The 22,245-nt window shown below is 40.5% G+C and overlaps 1 protein-coding gene across 2 annotated transcripts in view; it reads right to left on the reverse strand.

Moving 5' to 3' along the window:
• The window catches only part of dcaf11 (ddb1 and cul4 associated factor 11), a 76,204-nt gene that overhangs the window by 50,005 nt on the left and 3,954 nt on the right, over window positions 1-22,245 (reverse strand). For both annotated transcript variants that reach the window (XM_034171260.1, XM_034171252.1), the window contains 3 exons: window positions 20,981-21,185; window positions 8,418-8,545; window positions 91-209 (listed from right to left, as the gene is read on the reverse strand). In XM_034171260.1, coding sequence (XP_034027151.1) covers window positions 91-209; window positions 8,418-8,545; window positions 20,981-21,171 — 438 coding nt within the window. In that variant the 5' untranslated portion in view covers window positions 21,172-21,185. The remainder of the gene's footprint in view (window positions 1-90; window positions 210-8,417; window positions 8,546-20,980; window positions 21,186-22,245) is intronic.

Consider the following 22,245-nt stretch of genomic DNA (forward strand, 5'->3'; position numbering starts at 1 on the left):
TGGTACTTCTGTTAGGAAATCAAATTTAAAAATAAATGTGGAAATGTTGACTAATGCACTATGCACCAAAGATGACTTTGCATCTCTGACCTCTCTTAGCATTTGTGTGAAACTCTGTCGGCCTTTCAGGGCAGCAGAAGCAGTGGCCAGTAGGATCTGAGTTCGAATCTCACTGTGGTCCACATCATGCGTGTCAGGCTGAGTGTCCACTAGTAACCAAAGAAAACAGCATTAATAAACATACACCTGTTTCATACAAACTAAACTACTACACCTTGTTACATACTGTAAACTCTGATTTTCTTAGTGTTACAACTACACATTACAATATTTTCTTAAATGATGAGATGATAATCAAATAGCATGAAAGCTTTTATTTCTGCCAACTAGCAGAATAATGGTTTCCTTAATTTCAATTACACTGCAAGATATAAGTTTTTCCTTTCATACCCATCCCTAAAATTCTGACTTTATCCCTGTTGTTGACTGTGGGAGGTCTCTGCTCACAGTTCACTTTTATACTTGCTGAGCGATTCGTCACATCATTTTAAAAAGAAACTGAGTCACTTGACTCACTGGCATACAGTAAACGTGAGTCAAAGTTAAAGTGGTAACGGGTCAGTCCATGCAAAATCACCGGCGGCCTCCTGACTGCCCAACACTGATTGCTTAATTTTATTTCCAGCAAACACCATTACTGGGGTGGCATTGCAAATAAATAAATAAATTAATTAATTAATAAATTGTGCATTTTGTGATAATAGCAACAAATTTGGCACAGATGAAGCCAAAGATATTTAAAATAAAGCTGGATCTTGGGCCACCATGAATTTTCAATATGTCATCTATGGGCAGCCACTCTACAAAATGAAAATTGAAAAATGCTCCAACTGTATTGAAAAATATACCACATTTTTTGTCTGATCATAAAGATTCCAAAAAGGTAGAGTATGGATTATCTACAACTGAATGTTATGAATTATAGGGTAAAAAAAAAAGCAAAAACTGTGACAAAGGTCAATTTCAGTTTGTATAGAGGTCAAAAGTTAAAGTTGCTCCGTTTTGGTAAAAACGGTGATGGAAATTATTGGTTGAGCTAATACGATGAATTAATGGAACAGTTTTGACTGTGCTGAATGCATGGTGTCCAAAATACAGGTCAAACAAGGTTGACATCCACTGGATTCTGTGACATATGTTACCCTGTAACATGAAAACTATGGAAGACAAACAACTCCTTCTTAAAACCCTATTAACTAAATGGCTGCCATGGATGACATATGGAAAATCCAGTTTTATTTGGAATACCTTTGGCTATATGTGTACCAAATTCTATGCTTTATCACAAAATACATAATTGCTATGGAAATTTTAGCTAAGTTGCACTACTACATGCAAAGTTTCAGTCTTTTAGCTTTGCTGGTTTTTGAGATAGGAGCTTTAAAAATAGGGTGTGACACACATTTTACTACAAAAACGAGTGGTACAGAAAAAGACGCTAAGTTCAGTAAGTCATTACTTTTGAACTATTAAAGTGTAGGTGACAAGATATATAATGGGTTTTTTTTAGCATTTAAGAATAAAATTAAACAACAGTTTGAAATTCATCCTTTCCTGGTCTGCAGTTACTGAAAAGACAAATATTCAGATTTTGAACTGCACGCCACTAAAAACCAGGAACTTCCCGGCGAGTCCCAACATTGGAGAAAAAGGAGGAAGTGGCGTCAGCACGAGAACCATTATCTTAATAGTCCTATTAATTGATGGATTTTTACAGCTACTGACAGCCCCGTTTCCACCGAGTGGTTCGGGTCAGAGCTACACCATATTTTTGATGTGAGAATGGATCATTTTCGCCGGCAAGAATACTTCTGATTGGCAGGTGGAACACTTATGAGTGCGCACGCACGGTGTCCGCGGCTTCTCCACTCGACACTGAGGCAAAACTCATTATTTTCAGATTATTTAATTGTTTTGTGGAACATGGGATTATTTCTTCGCATGCAGACTGAGGGACTGGGAGTCTTTTAACCTGAAGTGCAAAGAAGCTCATTAACAACAGAGACATGATCCATCAGCTGCAATAAGGGATTACAGCAGGTGCTGCTGGCACCAAATCCCTGTGTGGCAAATGGACTTTTCTTCAACCAAGACAGAAGGAATTTAATTATTTTCAGACCTGCTTTTGTAAAGCTGGATAAGTTTTCAAATGATATCACTGAAAAGGACAGGTAAGACTATATTACAAAAAAAAAAAAAACACAAACAATTCACACTTCCTCATCACTTTTTCTGATGTCACAGATAGTACAACTATTTTTTTTAGCTGATTACAACCAAAGAGCTGCCAACCCCCCCCCCCCCCCCAAAAAACGAAACAGTTTATCATCTCCAGCATGCCAAAATCGCCTGCATTATTTATTGATATTTTTTTATCATGACTATTCATTGTTCTGAACTCTGCCAATATCGTCACTGTTGTCAGACTGAAGGTTTTCCTCCCAGGATTAGTCTCTCTCATTGTGGTCTAAATAAGGCTCAAAACCATGAAGTGTGTACCACACAGTTTCTTCAGAATGACCTTCAGACTGGACTTTAAAAAAAAGCTCCACACTAGTAAAAAGATCATCTGAAAACAGCTCGACCTCCACTGTTTGCAAATGAGTTGGGCTTGAATCAGCAGGTCCCGTTCTAGTGATGACGTAGCAACAATATGGCCACGGCTGAGGCCATATTGGGCCAACTCCCTTTTAACAGGAAGAAATCTCCAGCAGAACCAGGCTCAGGGAGGGGCAGTCTTCTGCTGGGACTGGTTGGGGCTGAGGGGACAAATTACACTGTGTTATTTTTTTTAATCTAAATTAATCACATGTTGATCGTGTTTGTTTGACATAGTGTTGGACAATAAAGTGTTTTTGGGAGCAATAATTAGCTTTGAGGTGTGCACCTTTAGTCTCCTTTTTTGCACAGGTAAGCAACAGCACAAGACCTGGGCCCGTATTCACAAGCATTCTCAGACAGCTCCCAACTTAGCCTTAACATTCCTAGCAAGGAATCTTAGCCTAACAGTGATCCAATAAATGTCTGAGAGCAAATCTGAGGAAGGAGTGGACAGAAACTTTTATCTTTGTGAGGAGACAGGGTTGACCCTGTTGCTAGGTATAACACAGTCTTCTAAGAGCTGTGATTGGTTGTCACAAAAAGGGAATGAGAAAAAACAAATGCGCTCCACGCTCCTGGTTATGATTGATTTACATTGATTGCCTTGAATTTCCTTCTACAAGAGTGCAGTGGGCCCCAGACCCAGGGTCTAAAGCTGCACCCTTAACATTACTGGCTTTGTATGCGAGGGACTCTCTTCAAGATGGTGACCTTTCCTCTCCTCAAATACTGCCTTTGATCTCCTGCCCCACTTCTCAAGTTTGAGTAAGCAAAGCAGTGAGAGATCTTTTTCTTCTCCCAATGGACCAATTTACAATGATGCAGTTTCACTGGATTATTTTAGCACATTGATGGTGTTGTTGCTGGGGTCCAGGATCAGACCTATCTGGTGGATGACACCGCTGATCTGGTGGATGACCCAGCTGAGTGCTGCTACAGAAGAGATGTCTCCCTGCAGCACTGGGAGAAGTAGCACCACTACTTTCTTCATACGCCCTGGTTTTAGCTGGGATTCGTTTCTTTTGAAACATCCTCATACCAAGATCTCTCCTGGCAAACCCCTTCACAGTGGGACCGAGGACACTCGAGGCTTGTGTCCAGATTTACAAAGTTCTTCTCAAACAGGTGAGTTGACATCACTTACTGTGATATTAATAACTGTATTAATGTTATAGAATTTACATGCAATTTACATTTTTCCCGTAGCCAGGTATAGCACTGTTGTGATGACCTTAATCTCAGGCGTTGTTACATTACTACACTGGGTGGGGAAAGTAAGCTCATTCGTGATGAGGTCAACCACAAACATAAAAAGGATGTTTCCCCGGACTGGCGTAAGGTAGCGTACAATTGCAGAGGCCTGGTGTAGAGTAGCAGAGTGTTGTGTAGACTTGCATACAGTAGAGGAGTGTTGTGTAGACTTGCATACAGTAGCGGAGTGTTGTGTAGACTTGCATACAGTAGCAGAGTGTTGTGTAGACCTGCATACAGTAGCGGAGTGTTGTGTAGACTTGCATACAGTAGCGGAGTGTTGTGTAGACTTGCATACAGTAGCGGAGTGTTGCGTAGAGCACTACGTCCAGTGCTCTATGCCGAAAGTGTATGAAAAAAAATTAAACGTATAATTTTTTACGTCCATTTCGCTGAACCCTTTGCATCCCTCAGCGTATTGCCATGTAGGGCTACATAAGCTCGGTGCAGGGCTGCATAAATTCGGAGTAGGGGTGCATAAGCTTGGTGTAGTCGGTACGCTGCATTACGCAACTCTGTTGGCCCGGTGTGAAAGGGGCTTAAGCCCCTTTCATATTGGCATATTCGTAGAGCTGCTCATTGCAGCGTATCGTCTACGCTGCAATAAGCAGTTCTCCGCCCACTTTACATGGAGTTTTTTCTCAATACGCAGCAGTATGTTGAGGGATATGCGCGTAGGATGGAAGAAATTAAAAATGTTTAATTTTCTTCGGTGTACAGCACAGCATGGAGCCTTCACGTGAGTACACGCAGTGCCGTGCTACTGTCCGCTACTGTGAGCCCACCCACGCTGCAACACCGTACTGTATGCCATTTCACACCTCCTGTCGGGCTCCATTCTTCTTCTGGAGCTATAAATACTGCAAGATCGCTGCTTCATTTTGTCATACTGGACTCATTATATGAGGACTGTTCACCGCGTCGCAAAGCTGACTGTTGTCGTTTCATAAAAGCGGTCTCTCGTGCACGCGCACTCTCCCTCTCTCTCTGTGTCTGATCAGACTTGTCGCTGTGACTTTAAAATAAAAGCTCTCTCTCTCTCTCTGATCAGACTTGTCGCTGTGACTTTAAAAGTGCTGTCCCTCACTCTCTCGCTCTCTGATCAGACTTGTCGCTGTGACTTTAAAATAAAAGTGCTGTCCCTCACTCTCTCGCTCTCTGATCAGACTTGTCGCTGTGACTTTAAAATAAAAGTGCTGTCCCTCACTCTCACTCTCTCTCTCTGTGTGTCTGATCAGACCTGTCGCTGTGACTTTAAAATAAAAGTGCTCTCCCTCACTCTCTCGCTCTCTGTGTGTGTCGAAACAGACCTGTGACTCTTTAAAATAAAAGTGCACTCGCTGCATGTCGGTGCGATCATCAGGCGACCTGATCGATCAGGTCTGATCAAATCAGCGGACCTGATCGGAGCAACCGGAGGTTTAAAAGTTTAACGAGTCACAGCATTTCATTTAGGGCAGCCTTTACTACAGCCAGACTCAGCAGCATCTGGACACAAAGAAAGTGATCCACCAAGACAAATAAATAAATAAATAAAGAAGAAGAATGTTAAATGACTCTGTTTTGAGCCGCTTCTGCAGTAGAGAACAGAGGGCACTTCCACAGAGGCAGAAAATAGCACTGAACTGGTTTAATAGCGGCATGGTACATGCGACTGTGTGCACACATTAAAACGCGAACACACGTAGCTGCAAGTATGAACGAACACTGTTAAAGGCTGAGTATGCACGTATTTTGGGCGTATTTAAATGAAACAACGCTGCAATGAGCAGCTCTACGAATACGCCAATGTGAAAGGGGCTTTAACAGCTACTTTTAGCCTTAGGATGCTTTGTGAATACAGGCCCAGAAGGCGCCAAGGAAGAATAACATTATCAGCACATCCACAGCACCCAGATTAACTTTATATTCATCTGTGATGTGAGGACACATGTAGGTGAAATACACGTTAAATACTTTTTGATACCAAAGTAATCTGCAATAACCATCAAAGATATTTCTCATTGATGTTTTGAGGTGAAATGCTGGGTTAGGCTTTCACGGTCGGAATTAACAGCCACCTGGAGCTGTTAGACTAGTTTAAAACTGTGTAAAAATGCTTGATTCAAGATGGTTTTCATACAGATTTTAATGTTAAATGAGCAGATCTGAAAATGAAATGGTCTTAGATCCCATAAGATAATTACTGAAGAGGTCATATTCTAACAAATCACTTTATATCCATCTTTTACAGTTCCAACATGATGCCCTATTATTGCAAAATTCATAGGCATAGAATTCATTTTTACAGATTAAAATATTTCTGTAATTGGTTTTAATGAGTGATTTTGACTTTCTCCATTGTTTTTGCATTTATGCTGTATGTGCTGTGAGATTTGATGGGTGATATAAAAATAATAATAATTATACATGTGATTAATTTAGATTCATTAGTCATCCAGAAGCTTTAACAAGTAACCTCATCAATTTCTGAAATCTTCTGTAATCTTCCATGCTGTTCAGAGGCATTCATATGGGTATATATATATATAAACTGTTGCTCCACTGAAGATATGATACACCAGATAAAACTGAAATAATCTATCATAAATAGACATTTTAGATAACTTCATACAGAAATAAAGTATACATTCAAACACTGTTGTTGTTAAATAATGAGTTATGGATGCAAACATGAGAACGTTCTGATGCAATTACAAGAATACCAGATTTTATACTCTGTGTTTCCATTGTTTAGAAAAATATTGAAACAGTAGCGGTATATATACTCAACAAAAATATAAACGCAACACTTTTGGTTTTGCTCCAATTTTGTATGAGATGAACTCAAAGATCTAAAACTTTTTCCACATACACAATATCACCATTTCCCTCAAATATTGTTCACAAACCAGTCTAAATCTGTGATAGTGAGCACTTCTCCTTTGCTGAGATAATCCATCCCACCTCACAGGTGTGCCATACCAAGATGCTGATTAGACACCATGATTAGTGCACAGGTGTGCCTTAGACTGTCCACAATAAAAGGCCACTCTGAAAGGTGCAGTTTTGTTTTATTGGGGGGGATACCACTCAGTATCTGGTGTGACCACCATTTGCCTCATGCAGTGCAACATATGTCCTTCACATAGAGTTGATCAGGTTGTCAATTGTGGCCTGTGGAATGTTGGTCCACTCCTCTTCAATGGCTGTGCGAAGTTGCTGGATATTTGCAGGAACTGGTACACGCTGTCATATACGCCGGTCCAGAGCATCCCAAACATGCTCAATGGGTGACATGTCCGGTGAGTATGCCGGCCATGCAAGAACTGGGACATTTTCAGCTTCCAAGAATTGTGTACAGATCCTTGCAACATGGGGCCGTGCATTATCCTGCTGCAACATGAGGTGATGTTCTTGGATGTATGGCACAACAATGGGCCTCAGGATCTCGTCACGGTATCTCTGTGCATTCAAAATGCCATCAATAAAGTGCACCTGTGTTCTTTGAACATAACAGATGCCTGCCCATACTATAACCCCACCGCCACCATGGGCCACTCGATCCACAACATTGACATCAGAAAACCGCTCACCCACACGATGCCACACACGCTGTCTGCCATCTGCCCTGAACAGTGTGAACCAGGATTCATCTGTGAAGAGAATACCTCTCCAACGTGCCAAACACCAGCGAATGTGAGCATTTGCCCACTCAAGTCGGTTACGACGACGAACTGGAGTCAGGTCGAGACCCCGATGAGGACAACGAGCATGCAGATGAGCTTCCCTGAGACAGTTTCTGACAGTTTTTGCAGAAATTCTTTGGTTATGCAAACCGATTGTTTCAGCAGCTGTCCGAGTGGCTGGTCTCAGACGATCTTGGAGGTGAACATGCTGGATGTGGAGGTCCAGGGCTGGTGTGGTTACACGTGGTCTGTGGTTGTGAGGCTGGCTGGATGTACTGCCAAATTCTCTGAAACGCCTTTGGAGACGGCTTATGGTAGAGAAATGAACATTCAATACACGAGCAACAGCTCTGGTTGACATTCCTGCTGTTAGCATGCCAACTGCACGCTCCCTCAAATCTTGCGTCATCTGTGGCATTGTGCTGTGTGATAAAACTGGACCTTTCAGAGTGTCCTTTTATTGTGGGCAGTCTAAGGCACACCTGTGCACTAATCATGGTGTCTAATCAGCATCTTGATATGGCACACCTGTGAGGTGGGATGGATTATCTCAGCAAAGGAGAAGTGCTCCCTATCACAGATTTAGACTGGTTTGTGAACAACATTTGAGGGAAATGGTGATATTGTGTATGTGGAAAAAGTTTTAGATCTTTGAGTTCATCTCATACAAAATGGGAGCAAAACCAAAAGTGTTGCGTTTATATTTTTGTTCAGTGTGTATATATATATATATATATATATATATATATATATATATATATAAACATTTTTCCATTATTTTGTATGTATAGCAAAAAAAAAAAAGAAAAAAAAAAAAGAAAATCAGCAGTAGATTACCTGGGGGATTATATCGGTCACCCAGACGACCCTCCAAGGCGCCATCGCTGTCGTCGTCAGAGTCAGAGTTTGACTGGACCAGCTGCAGCCCTGTGGCTCCACTGCCATGGACCAGTCTGACCTGGCCTCTATGCACACACATGCACGGGAAAGTTACAGCTGGCACATGAATAAATGTTCAACAGATGTAATGTACTACATATAATTTTAACAAATAACTGTGAGGGGAAAAACACCAATTTTAAACTGAATGAAAATCTGTTGCCTCAGGGTCCAGTCACACTGGGGATTACACCACCCTGCTATAGGTTGAAGACAAAATGTCGCAGGTGTGTGCCACATTCGCTGGCTGCCTCTGAAAACAATGTGTGGTAGGCTGAAAATTTGTCAGAGCATGGTGTGGACATGTGCAAAATACACACCGCGACTCCCACAACTCTAGAATTCAGCACCCTTTTTTGTGTGTGTGCCACAGTGGTGTGTATATCAGTGGCTGGTACAATGAGGTTGTTGAGGAAAATACTGATTGTGAAGAGAAGGGGGACATAAAAGGAAAAAGAGAAAACAGATCTGGTGCTGAAATTTGGACAGCCGTCCTTGGAAGAGCTGTGATCCCAACACAATACATACAAAACCAGGCATATTAGGATTATTATGATTAAAAATAGTAGTGTTTATGAAATAGGAAGATTACATTTTTCAAGGGTGGTAATAAATTAAGCAAAGTTTCTACAATGAGTTGGAATGGTATATGAGTCCAGAATGTTTTTAGAACCTGGCACCTCAACAATTTTTACCCAAGGCCATCAAATATGGCCATTGGGTATTGTGAGGACTTTGCGTCCATCAGTCTTTCAGTGCTCAGTATAAATCCAGTCCAATTACTGCCAGAGTTTTCAAATTCACAGGGAAGGTCACAGACCTTGGAAAAGTTCAAAGATGGCTAACCTTGACCTATTTTAAGAGGTTGAAAAGTCACATTCTGATACATTCTGCTCCACTGTTTTTTTTTGAAAGGCGAGGGGTGACAGCCAAACACAGTAGAGCAGCAACGTGATGTCAGTTTCTGATCTAGCTAGCTGCAAACTCTGTTTCGTTTGTATATAAATATAATCTCTGTCATATACGAGGTCTGTGAGAAAAGTATCCAACCTTTTTATTTTATGCAAAAAATATATGGATTTGATTCATATGTTTTTACGTCAGCCAAGCTTGAACCTTCGTGCGCATGCGTGAGTTTTTTCACGGCTGTCGGTTGCGTCATTCGCCTGTGGGCAGGCTTTGAGTGAGCACTGGTCCACCCCTCTCGTCGTTTTTTCATTGCGAGGAAATGGCGGAATGATTTGGGCTTTGTTCCATCAGAATTCTTTTCAGAAACTGTTAGAGACAGGCAGCTGGAAACCATTCGGAAAATTCACATGGCTTTCGGTGAAAGTTTTATGGGCTTCACAGAGATTAAGGAGTGTTACTACCGCTTTAAGGATGGCCCACAATGGGCTCCGAGCCGCGATCGACAGGCTGAAACGACCATTTCTTTTTTTGAACTCTTTATTTAACCATTTAAAACATTAAACATAACATTTCCTGACACATTTCCCACAAAGTAAGAAGGTACACTACATACACATATAATGATTTAGGGGTATAGTAGATAATATCTATAAATGGTGACTAAGGTAAATTTTCCAAAGAGTAATAGAGGAACAGTATTTTATCATACTTCTCATCAAACATCCACGTATCTCGAAATACATGCCCATTTTTGCTCAAAAATGTCCATGGATAGCTGGAGATTTGCAGTCAGTCGCTCCATTATATAAACATTTTTCAGTCTCTGTACCCATTGATCTATAGTTGGCGGTTTTACATCTTTCCAATTCACCGTAATCATTTTCTTTGCTATCAGCAAAATTATTCCTCAGTATATATCGCTGATCAGCAATATATAGGTCTCTAGGAATGGCTCCCAAAAGGAACAACATAGGTTCTGGGACAACATTTATTCCTAAAATAGTGTCTATCTCTTTTTTTAATGTTGTCTCAATATTCCTTTATTACTGGACACTCCCAAAAAATGTGTGTGGTGTCTCCAATTTTCCACAGGTCCGCCAACATAGTGCTGTAGTAGGATTCTTGCAAATGAAGAGATGGCAAGAGGAGTATAAAAGTATCTGTTTTTCACTTTCCAGTCAAATTCCTTCCACAATTGGCTATTAATTCCCTTATGGCAACCTGTACATATGTCATTCCATGTAGAGTCTTCAATTATTATATTCATTTCCAACTCCCATTTTTCCTTGACATAATTTGTGTTTTGCACAGTGTCAGTTATCAACCTTTTGTATATATTAGATATGTGTCTTTTTGTTGGGAAGTGTGAAACGACCATTTCATTTCTAAACGGATGGCTGTATGGATCCGGGACCATCGTGTGCAATTTCTCTGGTTATCACAAGAGCTGGACATCAGCCATTTTCCGGCAGATTTCACTTTTAACAAGAGATTTTGTCATGGAAAGCCACGCGGAGGCTTCGCACGTCACGACGGATTCGCTGATGGAGTGAGACAAAGAACACCTCCGTTTTGGAGTGTCAGAGGACAAGTTGGGACATGCCTATCTCGGCTTTCAGTGGCTTACCAGTCGAGTGAGTATAAGAGAAATTGTGGAGAGCTGGGCATGTCCCAGCTTGTCCTCTGACACTCAAAAACGGAGGTGTTCTTTGTCTCGCTCCATCAACGAATCCGTCGTGACGCGCGAAGCCTCCGCACGGCTTTCCATGACAAAATCTCTTGTTAAAAGTGAAATCTGCCGGAAAATGGCTGATGTCCAGCTCTTGTGATAACCAGAGAAATTGCACACGATGGTCCCGGATCCATACAGCCATCTGTTTAAAAATGAAATGGTCGTTTCAGCCTGTCAATTGTGGCTCGGAGCGCGGCGCGCCGTGCGCCATTGTGGGCCGTCCTTAAAGCGGTAGTAACACTCCTTAATCTCTGTGAAGCCCATAAAATTTTCACCTAAAGCCATGTGAATTTTCCGAATGGTTTCCAGCTGCCTGTCTCTAACAGTTTCTGAAAAAATTCTGATGGAACAAAGCCCAAATCATTCTGCCATTTCCTCGCAATGAAAAAACGACGAGAGGGGTGGACCAGTGCTCAATCAAAGCCTGCCCACAGGCGAATGACGCAACCGACAGATGTGAAAAAACTCACGCATGCGCACGAAGGTTCAAGCTTGGCTGACGTAAAAACATATGAATCAAATCCATATATTTTTTGCATAAAATAAAAAGATCGGATACTTTTCTCACAGACCTCGTATTATGTAACGGCTAGCGAGAAAAATACCTTCTAAAACTGAAAAAGCTGTTTTTAGAACCTGATAACACCTCTGAAGTGACTTACAAGACATTTTGCAGACGTAAACATGGTGACGTCACAGGCTGGTCTAGCTAGCTGCAAACTCTGTTTCGTTTGTATATAAAATATAACCTCTTTGTCATATATTATGTAACGGCTAGTGACAAAAATACATTCTAAAACTGAAAAAGCTGTATTTGGAACCTGATAACACCTCTGAAGTAACTTACAAGACATTTTGCAGACGTTAGCGTGGTGATGTCACAGGCTGGTCTAGCTAGCTGCAAACTCATTTGTGTTGATTGTGGGACTGTGATTTACAAGACACGTGCATGCTAATTCAAAGCAAACTTACGCTCTTGTCAAAAGCTCATGTATGTGCACACACACGCCCTCCTGTAGACAGTGGTAAAATATAAACATTTCTTATGATTAATTGACTGATACAGGGGCTTTATTGAAAAAGTATATATATATATATATATATATATATATATATATATATATATATATATACACACATACACACAGACAGTGGCTTGCAAAAGTATTCAGCCCCTTGGTATTTCATACATTTTAATTTGTTTATGGCATTTCAAATACAAAAAAATAAATCATGCATCTCAATATAAACATTTCTAAAATTATCTTCCTTAGACTCAAACAGTAAATGTCTACAACTTGATATACATTAATTAAAAATATAAAAGTCAAGATGATGGGGTGCATAAGTAATCAGCCCCTTTGGTATAATGCCTGTAAATAATCTGTTTTATTGCCAGTTTTCTTCAGACAAGTCTGGGGATAGACACATGAACATTTCCAAATCACTGAATATGTCTTGAACTTTATTTACATCAGTAATGAAGAAAAACAAACAGTATGGCACTCTATGGTAAATCTGTGTGGATTAGACAGTTCTCAAAAACTGAGTGACTATGCAAGAAGGAGAAGAGTGAGAAAAGCCACCAAGACACCCAGACAACCCAGAAGTTACCGGCTTCTGTGGATGTGATTGGAGAAATTGTGCACAGTGCAAGTTTTGCATTTTGTATCCCCAGTTATACAGCTTCATGATGAAGTGGTATAGAGGAGGGTTTTATTAAAAAGAAGACCTGAAAGTTCAGCTACAATTTGCTAGAAGGTACATCTGAGATGCAAGCCTGGATTTGATGTTTGGTGAAAGAAAACCCAAAGGGAATTCAAAGGGAATAATGTGATTATTAACCATCAGATGACAAAATAAAACCTCTTAAATCATTCTAAAGTCACTTTTAAGCAGAAACAAGGCTGTTTAAGTAGACACGAGGCGATAATTAATGAATCGCTACTGACGCTCTGAAATGACGTAGGCGCAGCAGCACATCAGAGTGAGATGTGCTCCAGTGGTGCTCTAATGGGGGTCCCCTATGTTTTATTATGAAATAATGCTGAATTTATGTGGAAATGATTGTTGCACAAAAGCTTCATACAACCCCAATTCCAATGAAGTTGGGACATTGTGTAAAATGTAAATAAAAACAGAATACAATGATTTACAAATCCTCTTCAACCTATATTCAGTTGAATACACCACAAAGACAAGATATTTAATGTTCAAACTGATAAACTTTATCGTTATGTGCAAATATTTGCTCATTTTGAAATGGATGCCTGCAACAGGTTTGAAAAAAGCTGGGACAGTGATATGTTTACCACTGTGTTACATCACCTTTCCTTCTAACAACACTCAATAAGCGTTTGGGAACTGAGGACACTACAGTTGTTGAAGCTTTGTTGGTGGAATTCTTTCCCATTCTTGCTTGATGTACGACTTCAGTTGTTCAACAGTCCGGGGTCTCCGCTGTCATATTTTGCGCTTCATAATGCGCCACACATTTTCAATTGGCGACACGTCTGGACTGCAGGCAGGCCAGTCTAGTACCCGCATTCTTTTACTGTGAAGCCACGCTGTTGTAACACGTGCACAATTGTACGTTGAGAAACATTGTTCTTAAACTGTTGAACTATTTTTTTTTCATGCAGTTGTTCACAAAGCGTGATCCGCGCCCCATCTTTGCTTGTTAACAGCTGAGCCTTTTAGGGATGCTCCTTTTATACCCAATCATGACACTGACCTGTTTCCAATTAACCTGTTCACCTGTGGAATGTGCCAAACAGGTGTTCTTTGAACATTCATCAACTTTCCCAGTCTTTTGTTGCCCTTGTCCCAGCTTTTATGAAATGTGTTGCAGGCATCCCATTTCAAAATGAGCAAATATTTGCCCAAAAACAAAAAAGTCTATCAGTTTGAACATTAAATATCTTGTGTTTGTGATGTATTCAATTGAATATAGGTTGAAGAGGATTTGCAAATCGTATTCTGTTTTTATTTACATTTCACACAATGTCACAACTTCATTGGAACTGGGGTTGTATTTCTGTCACTGAGATAGCTGATGACTGGAGTGCAGTTGTAAGCAGAAACAAGGTGATAATTGGTGAATCACTGCTGGCGCGCCAAAATGACGCATGCGCAGCGAAGGCAGGGTGGACCCATTTTTAGGGGGGACCATTTCGTCGGCGACACCGGTACCACAAGTGAAAACTGTAGTGTGTTTGATGGCTTCCACCACGTCTCTGTTTCTGCCTGTCTAAAATTAGAAGCACCTGCTTGTGGCAGAATACGGGAAAGACAAAACACTTCAACCACAAACTGTGGAGAGCTGATATTTGCCGTTTGGTATGCTTATGTATTTTGGGTCAAGGATGAACGCTGCCAAAATGGAATATTGGTAGGACTAATATTTTTCGAGAAACAACGCATATTAGCTAACAAAACTGAACAATGATGTTGCTAACTACATTCTGAACAATGTTTTTATTGAACATTTTATAATTTCAAATGCAAAAAAAAAAAAAAAAAGGCCATCTAGAAAGTTGTAAAAGTATAACAGAGTCAAAGTCAAAACAACATTTCCAAGCCATTCGGATCAAGGTTACACTTTTTTTTTCCTTTTTCCCCCTCCCCCAGGTTTTATGACAAAATTATGGAATCACCAGCCTCGGAGGATGTTCATTCAGTTGTTTAATTTTGTAGAAAAAAAAGCAGATCACAGACATGACACAAAACTAAAGTAATTTCAAATGGCAACTTTCTGGCTTTAAGAAACACTATAAGAAATCAAGAAAAAAAGATTGTGGCAGTCAGTAACGGTTACTTTTTTAGACCAAGCAGAGGAAAAAAATATGGAATCACTCAATTCTGAGGAAAAAATTATGGAATCACTCTGTAAATTTTCATCCCCCAAATTAACACCTGCATCAAATCAGATCTGCTCATTGACATTGACCCTATGCCATGACATTGACCCTATGTGTCTTTTTGCAAGGAATGTTTTTGCAGTTTTTGCTCTATGGCAAGATGCATTATCATCTTGAAAAATGATTTCATCATCTCCAAACATCCTTTCAATTGTCCAAAATATCAACATAAATTTGTGCATTTATTGATGATGTAATGACAGCCATCTCCCCAGTGCCTTTACCTGACATGCAGCCCCATATCATCAATGACTGTGGAAATTTACATGTTCTCTTCAGGCAGTCATCTTTATAAATCTCATTGGAAAGGCACCAAACAAAAGTTCCAGCATCATCACCTTGCCCAATGCAGATTCGAGATTCATCACTGAATATGACTTTCATCCAGTCATCCACAGTCCACAATTGCTTTTCCTTAGCCCATTGTAACCTTGTTTTTTTCTGTTTAGGTGTTAATGATGGCTTTCGTTTAGCTTTTCTGTATGTAAATCCCATTTCCTTTAGGCGGTTTCTTACAGTTCGGTCAGACGTTGACTCCAGGTTCCTCCCATTCGTTCCTCATTTGTTTTGTTGTACATTTTTCGATTTTTGAGACATATTGCTTTAAGTTTTCTGTCTTGACGCTTTGATGTCTTCCTTGGTCTACCAGTATGTTTGCCTTTAACAACCTTCCCATCTTGTTTGTATTTGGTCCAGAGTTTAGACACAGCTGACTGTGAACAACCAACATCTTTTGCAACATTGCATGATGATTTACTCTCTTTTAAGAGTTTGATAATCCTCTCCTTTGTTTCAATTGACATCTCTTGTGTTGGAGCCATGATTCATGTCAGTCCACTTGGTGCAACAGCTCTCCAAGGTGTGTTCACTCCTTTTTAGATGCAGACTAACGAGCAGATCTGATATGATGCAGGTGTTAGTTTTGGGGATGAAAATTTACAGGGTGATTCCATAATTTTTTCCTCAGAATTGAGTGATTCCATATTTTTTTCCTCTGCTTGGTCTAAAAAAGTAACCGTTACTGACTGCCACAATCTTTTTTTCTTGATTTCTTATAGTGTTTCTTAAAGCCAGAAAGTTGCCATTTGAAATGACTTTAGTTTTGTGTCATGTCTGTGATCTGCTTTTTTTCTACAAAATTAAACAACTGAATGAACATCCTCCGAGGCCGGTGATTCCATAATTTTTGCCAGGGGTTGTATAATTAAATTTTGTTCAGAAAAGAGGTTCCATTTCTTCCAATATTGTTTACATTTATCAGAGGAATGTCTGATGGAAAAGGTTAGTCGCTCCATTACATAAAGCTTGTGTATTATGTCCATCCAGTCCTTGGCTGTTGGTGGTTCCTCTTTCAACCATTTCCGAGTTATAGCCTTTTTACTGGCTGCTTGTAATATTTGTAGCATGTACCGGTCCTATTTTCTCAGAGAGATTGTAATGTTGCCCAAATATGCTAACTACATTCTGGACTCACACACCATTCCAGTAGGAGGCAGTAAGTCATCTTTATATTAAAAGCATGAGTTGAGAGAGTAATTTTATTTTGTAAGTTCAATGTAAGTATATAATTGTAAATACATGAAAAAAATACACAATAAAGTGAAAACACTTATTTCTATTGTGGTCCATTTAAAAATCAAATGACAAAATAGAAGCAAAAATAAACTAATAATAATAATAATAATAATAATAATAATAGTGTGTATATGATAATAATCTAAGCCATTTATAAAACAAAATTAAGACAGGAAATTAACAATTAAAATTTACATAATTAACAGGAAACAAAAGGGTTGAGTTCCTCTTCTATATATTGTTGAGGTCTAAGGTTCTAAAAACATTCTGGACTCACACGCCATTCCAACTCATTATACAAACTTTGCAGTATTTATTACCGTCCTTGAAAAATGTCAGCTACCTGTTTTATGAACATGGGCTGGGTTTGCTGGTGAGCTTCTCCCCTGAACATAAACATCTGATCATCAATGAAATCACCTGCAGAGGTGATTGGTAGAAAGGGAAACCTGCAGTGTCTTGGCCCATCATGGCACAATTGCCCACCCCTGGTCCAGAATGTAACGTCAGTTGTTCAGTGTTGTTAGCCAATATTCACAGCTTCTCCAAAAATATCAGTCCTATCAACATTCTGTTTTGGCTTTGTTTATGCTTGACCCAAAATACATAAACACTAATGTGGCCTCCATCATCTGTTAATGGAACAAGTTTTGAATTCACCAGGACCCTTCCCAGAGCATTCTTCCATGGAGTGAGACAAACCTTTCAAAACGACAACCATCTCTGCAGCAATCCAGCAATCAGGCCTGTATGATGAGTGGCCAGACAGAAGCCACTCCTCAGTAAAAGGCACATGGCAGCCCACCTGGAGTTTGTCAAAAGGCACCTGAAGGACTCTCAGACCATGAGAAACAAAATTCTTCGGCTTGATGAGACAAAGATTGAATTCTTTGGTGTGAATGCCAGGTGTCATGTTTGGAGCAAACCGGGCACCATCCCTACAGGAGTGCATGGTGGTGGCAGCATCATGCTGTCTGGATGTTTTTCAATGGCAGGAACTGGGAGGCTAGTTAGAATTGAGGGAAAGATGAATGCAGCAATGTACAGAGACATCCTGGATGAAAACCTGCTCCAGAGCGCTCTCGACCTCAGACTGGGGTGACAGTTCACCTTTCAGATGGACAATGACCCTAAGCACACTGCCAAAGGTGCATCAACAGAGCACTGAGCAAAGGGTGTGAATACTTATGTACGAGTGATTTTTTTCATTTTTTTTTTTTTTTTTAATAAATCTGGAAAAAAAAATAGTGTTGTCATCATGGGGTGTTGTGAGGGGAAAAAATGAATTTACTCCATTTTGGAATAAGGCTGTAACATGTGGAAAAAGTGAAGCACAGTGAATAGTACTTTCCAGGGTCACAGACCACCCCCCCCCACCCCCCGAAAAATGATCCCCCTGCCTCCATCGCGCATGCATCATTTGCAACCACAGAAGCTCGTCTGAGGCCAAGTCTCTACATCTAAAGCGATCAAAGAGAATAATGTTATTAGCCATCAGATGACAAAGTAAAACCTCTTAAATCATTCTAAAAACAGTTTTAAGCAGAAACGAGGCGATAATCAGTGAGCCGCTACTGACACTTTGAAATGACGGAGGCACAGTGAATGCAGCACCAGGAGCTCATGCTGCTGCGGCACTCTGATCGCTTACTCCGTCTTTTATTATGAAATAATGTTGAATTTATGTGGAAATGATTGTTGTACAAAAGGTTCACATATGGGCCGCTGAGATAGATGATGACTGGAGTGCAGTTTTAAGCAGAAACTAGGTGATAATCGGTGAATACATACCCCTGTTCTTAATTCCGTGTGTTGCCCCCTTTAACATCAATGACAGCTTGAAGTCTTTTGTGGTCGTTATGTGGACGAGGCTCTCTGATGGAGAAGCTGCCGCTGAATATGTCTTGGACTTTATTTACATCAATTACAAAGAAATACAAACAGTATGGCACTCTATGGTAAATCTGCATGGAGTAGACAATTTTCAAAAACTGAGTGACTGTGCAAGAAGGAGAAGAGTGAGGAAAGCCACCAAGACACCCATAAGAAGTAACAATTTTTCAATAGACAGGAATTGAAACAAAGATGTTCCTGTACTGTAGATTTTCAGCTTTAATTTAAGTGGTTTCATAAAAATATCATCAACAGTAATTTAAAAAGAAAATCACATTCACCATTTAGGAATTACAGACAATTTCATACACAGTCCCCTTATTTTTAGAAGCCACAGTAACTGAAGAAAATAAATATAAGAATTACTGTGAATACAAGTCAAAAAAATGTTTAACAGCATGTTATGTTTTATCCAGACAAGTCAGAGGATGGACACGTTAATATTTTCAAGTCAGTGAATATGTCTTAAAACATCATTTACAGTTGTATGCAAACGTTTTGGCACCCCTGATAATTTTCATGATTTTCCTTTATAAATCATTGGTTGTCTGAATCAGAAATTTCAGTTGAATATATCATATAGCAGACAAACACACTGATATTTGAGAAGTGAAATGAAGTTTCTAGTATTTACAGAAAGTGTGCAATAATTATTTAAACAAAATTAGGCAGGTGCATAAATCTGGGCACCCTTGTCATTGTATTAATTTGAAAACATTTAGCACTAATTATTGGAACACAAAATTGGTTTGGTAAGCTCACTGACCCTTGGCCTCCTTACACACGTGAATCCAATCATGAGAAAGGGTATTTAAGGTGACCATTTGCAAATGTTTCCCCTCTTTGCATCTCTTCTAATGAGTGGCAACATGGGAGCCTTTAAACAACTCTCAAATGACCTGAAAACAAAGACTGTTCAACAGCATGGTTTAAGCCCCTTTCACACCGGGGGTGCTCCCAGTTGCACCGTGTGTCATTATGACGTCGCCGCGTGGAAGCAACTCAGTGCCGAGATGATGCAGCTCGGCACCACAACAGCGCGAGGGGCGCAAAGGAGGAAGCAAGTCGGGCGCTGAAAAATTAAACCTGTTTAATTTTTTTGGCGTCCTGTGCTTGACGCAGAAATGAAGTGGTTCCAGCGCAAGTCGGGGCAAAGAAGTGTAACTCGGGGCAAAGAGGTGTTACCCGGCGTGACTCGGAAGCCAATTTATGATTCCTGCTGTGTTCCATTGTTCCCGCAGTATAAATCATGCAGGATTGTTTTTATACCGTGTACTTAATGCAGTAAAAACTACACGCTGAAAAAAAAAAAAAAGACCACAGAAAGAAAATGCTGTGGAGCTGTCTGGTGAAGAGAGGCACTGTGAGGCAGCAGCAGCTTCTTCTCTCACAAATGTGTTTAAATAAAATCCATAAAAGTCCTGCTCACAGACTGATTGCCAGAAATATCCAGTAAAAAGTCCATATATCTTCAGTCCACTCATGGACGTTCGTTCACACGTGCACATGTGAACAATTAAAAGAAAAAAAAAAGAGTCTGGCTGCAGGCATTAGTTCGTTGTTCTCTGCTCAAACTCTCACATTACAGTTAAAAAAATGACAAAAAGGACATAAGTCCTGAGACAGGACATGTCAACATCACGCGCGTGTGCATCTTGCGGTCAAAGGAGGAAAGATAAACTATAACAGTACTCAGAGTGCAGCCCTGCAGCTCTGCACAAGAACAAATATAAAGTAGAAGAGAAGTCAGAGTGCACAGTCTGTCTGCAGCCAAACTGTGCACTCTGACTTCTCTGTGCAGACTCTGCAGGCTGCGTTCTCACCTCCTCTCTGCCCCCTGCTGCACGCACCTGGCGCAGATATTCCTGCGTCGTCATGACACCACAGGAAGCAACTGGGAGCAGCCCCGGTGTGAAAGGGGCTTTAGGGGAAGGATACAAAAAGCTATCTCAGAGAATGCAGCTGTCAGTTTCCACTGTGAGGAACATAGTGAGGAAATGGAAGACCACAGGCACAGTACTAGTTAAGGCCCAAAGTGGCAGGCCAAGAAAAATCTCAGATAAGCTGAAGTGAAGGATGGTGAGAACTAAACTGTGTAAACATGGAATATGGTGAAAAGTGAGGAAAGCCACCAAGACACCCATAACAACTCTGAAGGAATTACAAGCTTCAGTGGCTGTGAAGAGAGAATCTGGAGACAGAAAGAGATCAAATCTAGACTAGAATCTCCCATGTACCTGCTGGGAACTAGAGCTGAAATTTTACTTTTTTTCCCAGAAATTCCTTGTCTGCACCACTCCAACATGAAGCTGTAAAACTGATGATGCAACATTTGTACCACCAAAGAGAACACTGATAACAATAGTGTACAGTTATTGAAATGTTGGGCAACAATTACTGTTGCAAGAAACTGTAGGTTTCTGAAATCTTACCTTCTTAGTAGGTACGCCAGCACTTCAGCTAAGTCGATGTCGTCCTCTGATGCAGACTGTCTCTCTCCTTGCTGCCTCTCAGCCGTCCTGCGGTCTTGGCCGCTGCTTATCTGGTTTGTTTCTGTTGGATCAGATTGCTCAGCTGGGCTGCCCCTTCCACCAGACATCCCAGAACTGGACTGAGAGCCCATAGACTGAAGAGAGCCTAGCATGGAAAATAATTAATTACACAGAAGAACAAAATACAAACACAGTGTTTTGGTTTGTTGTGATGCGTTTGTATACTGTACATGTGAATTTAGGTCTGGGACAAACACACGACATAAAAGTCTGCAGGTTTTACCTCTGAGTTAAATACTCCATCAACTGAATTAAGTGAGATGTTCAGTGGTGGGATTAAAATAAATACATTTGTGAACCAAATACAGTATATCAAAAAGTGCAGAAAATAATTACCAGTTATCTTAAGCAGAAGATGGATTAATTAAATTCGGCAGCTATAGGAAACAAAATATGTCCATATCATGTCACATCGGAGCAAAGACAATCTTTGCCTATACTGGGTTCATTGTCTAAAACAGGGGTCTCCAACACGGTCCTAGAGATCACCTGCCCTGTATGATTTCCATGTTTACCTGCTGCAACCACAGGTCAAGTCTAGTCTGGCGCGTCCTCAATATTGTTACGATAACCGTAACTTTGCGCTGGTAATTTATTATTATGGCGGTGACTTTACATCCTAACCCTCACCCTAACCTTAATAGCCCGAATAACCCAACTCTTAACCCCACCCCTACCCCCTTTTCGCAGGGACAGGGTCTGTCCAGCGGTCCTTGTGTGGTCATGAAATCGTGTTGAACGCTGCATGACGCCAAAGAGGTGCTCAGTTCCTGCCAGGACCCACAAGGTCCTCTCTGTATAGTACAGCGGCAAAGCACCAAAATCATACATTTTTGGAAGAAAGCACGAAAATGGGTAGAGACGTTTTATGGGGTCTGCAGATCATGAAAAAAAAAATAGATACACGTAATATCGCCCACCTGGAGGCCGCCATATTGGAATCCAAGATGGCTGCCATTTGTAATCATTTTCTGCTCATAACTCCTTAACTAAGGCACCTACAACAACCATTCTTTGATCCATCCCCATATTTTCAGGGCCAGGGAACCTAATGGAATAATTTCCAATTACCTGAGATGTCAGCAATACTGGAATCCAAGATGGCCGCCATTTGAAATCGGTTTTATCTCAGAACTCCTTCAGTA

Source organism: Thalassophryne amazonica, chromosome 1 (assembly GCF_902500255.1).
Source record: "Thalassophryne amazonica chromosome 1, fThaAma1.1, whole genome shotgun sequence".
Classification (NCBI taxonomy): domain Eukaryota; kingdom Metazoa; phylum Chordata; class Actinopteri; order Batrachoidiformes; family Batrachoididae; genus Thalassophryne; species Thalassophryne amazonica.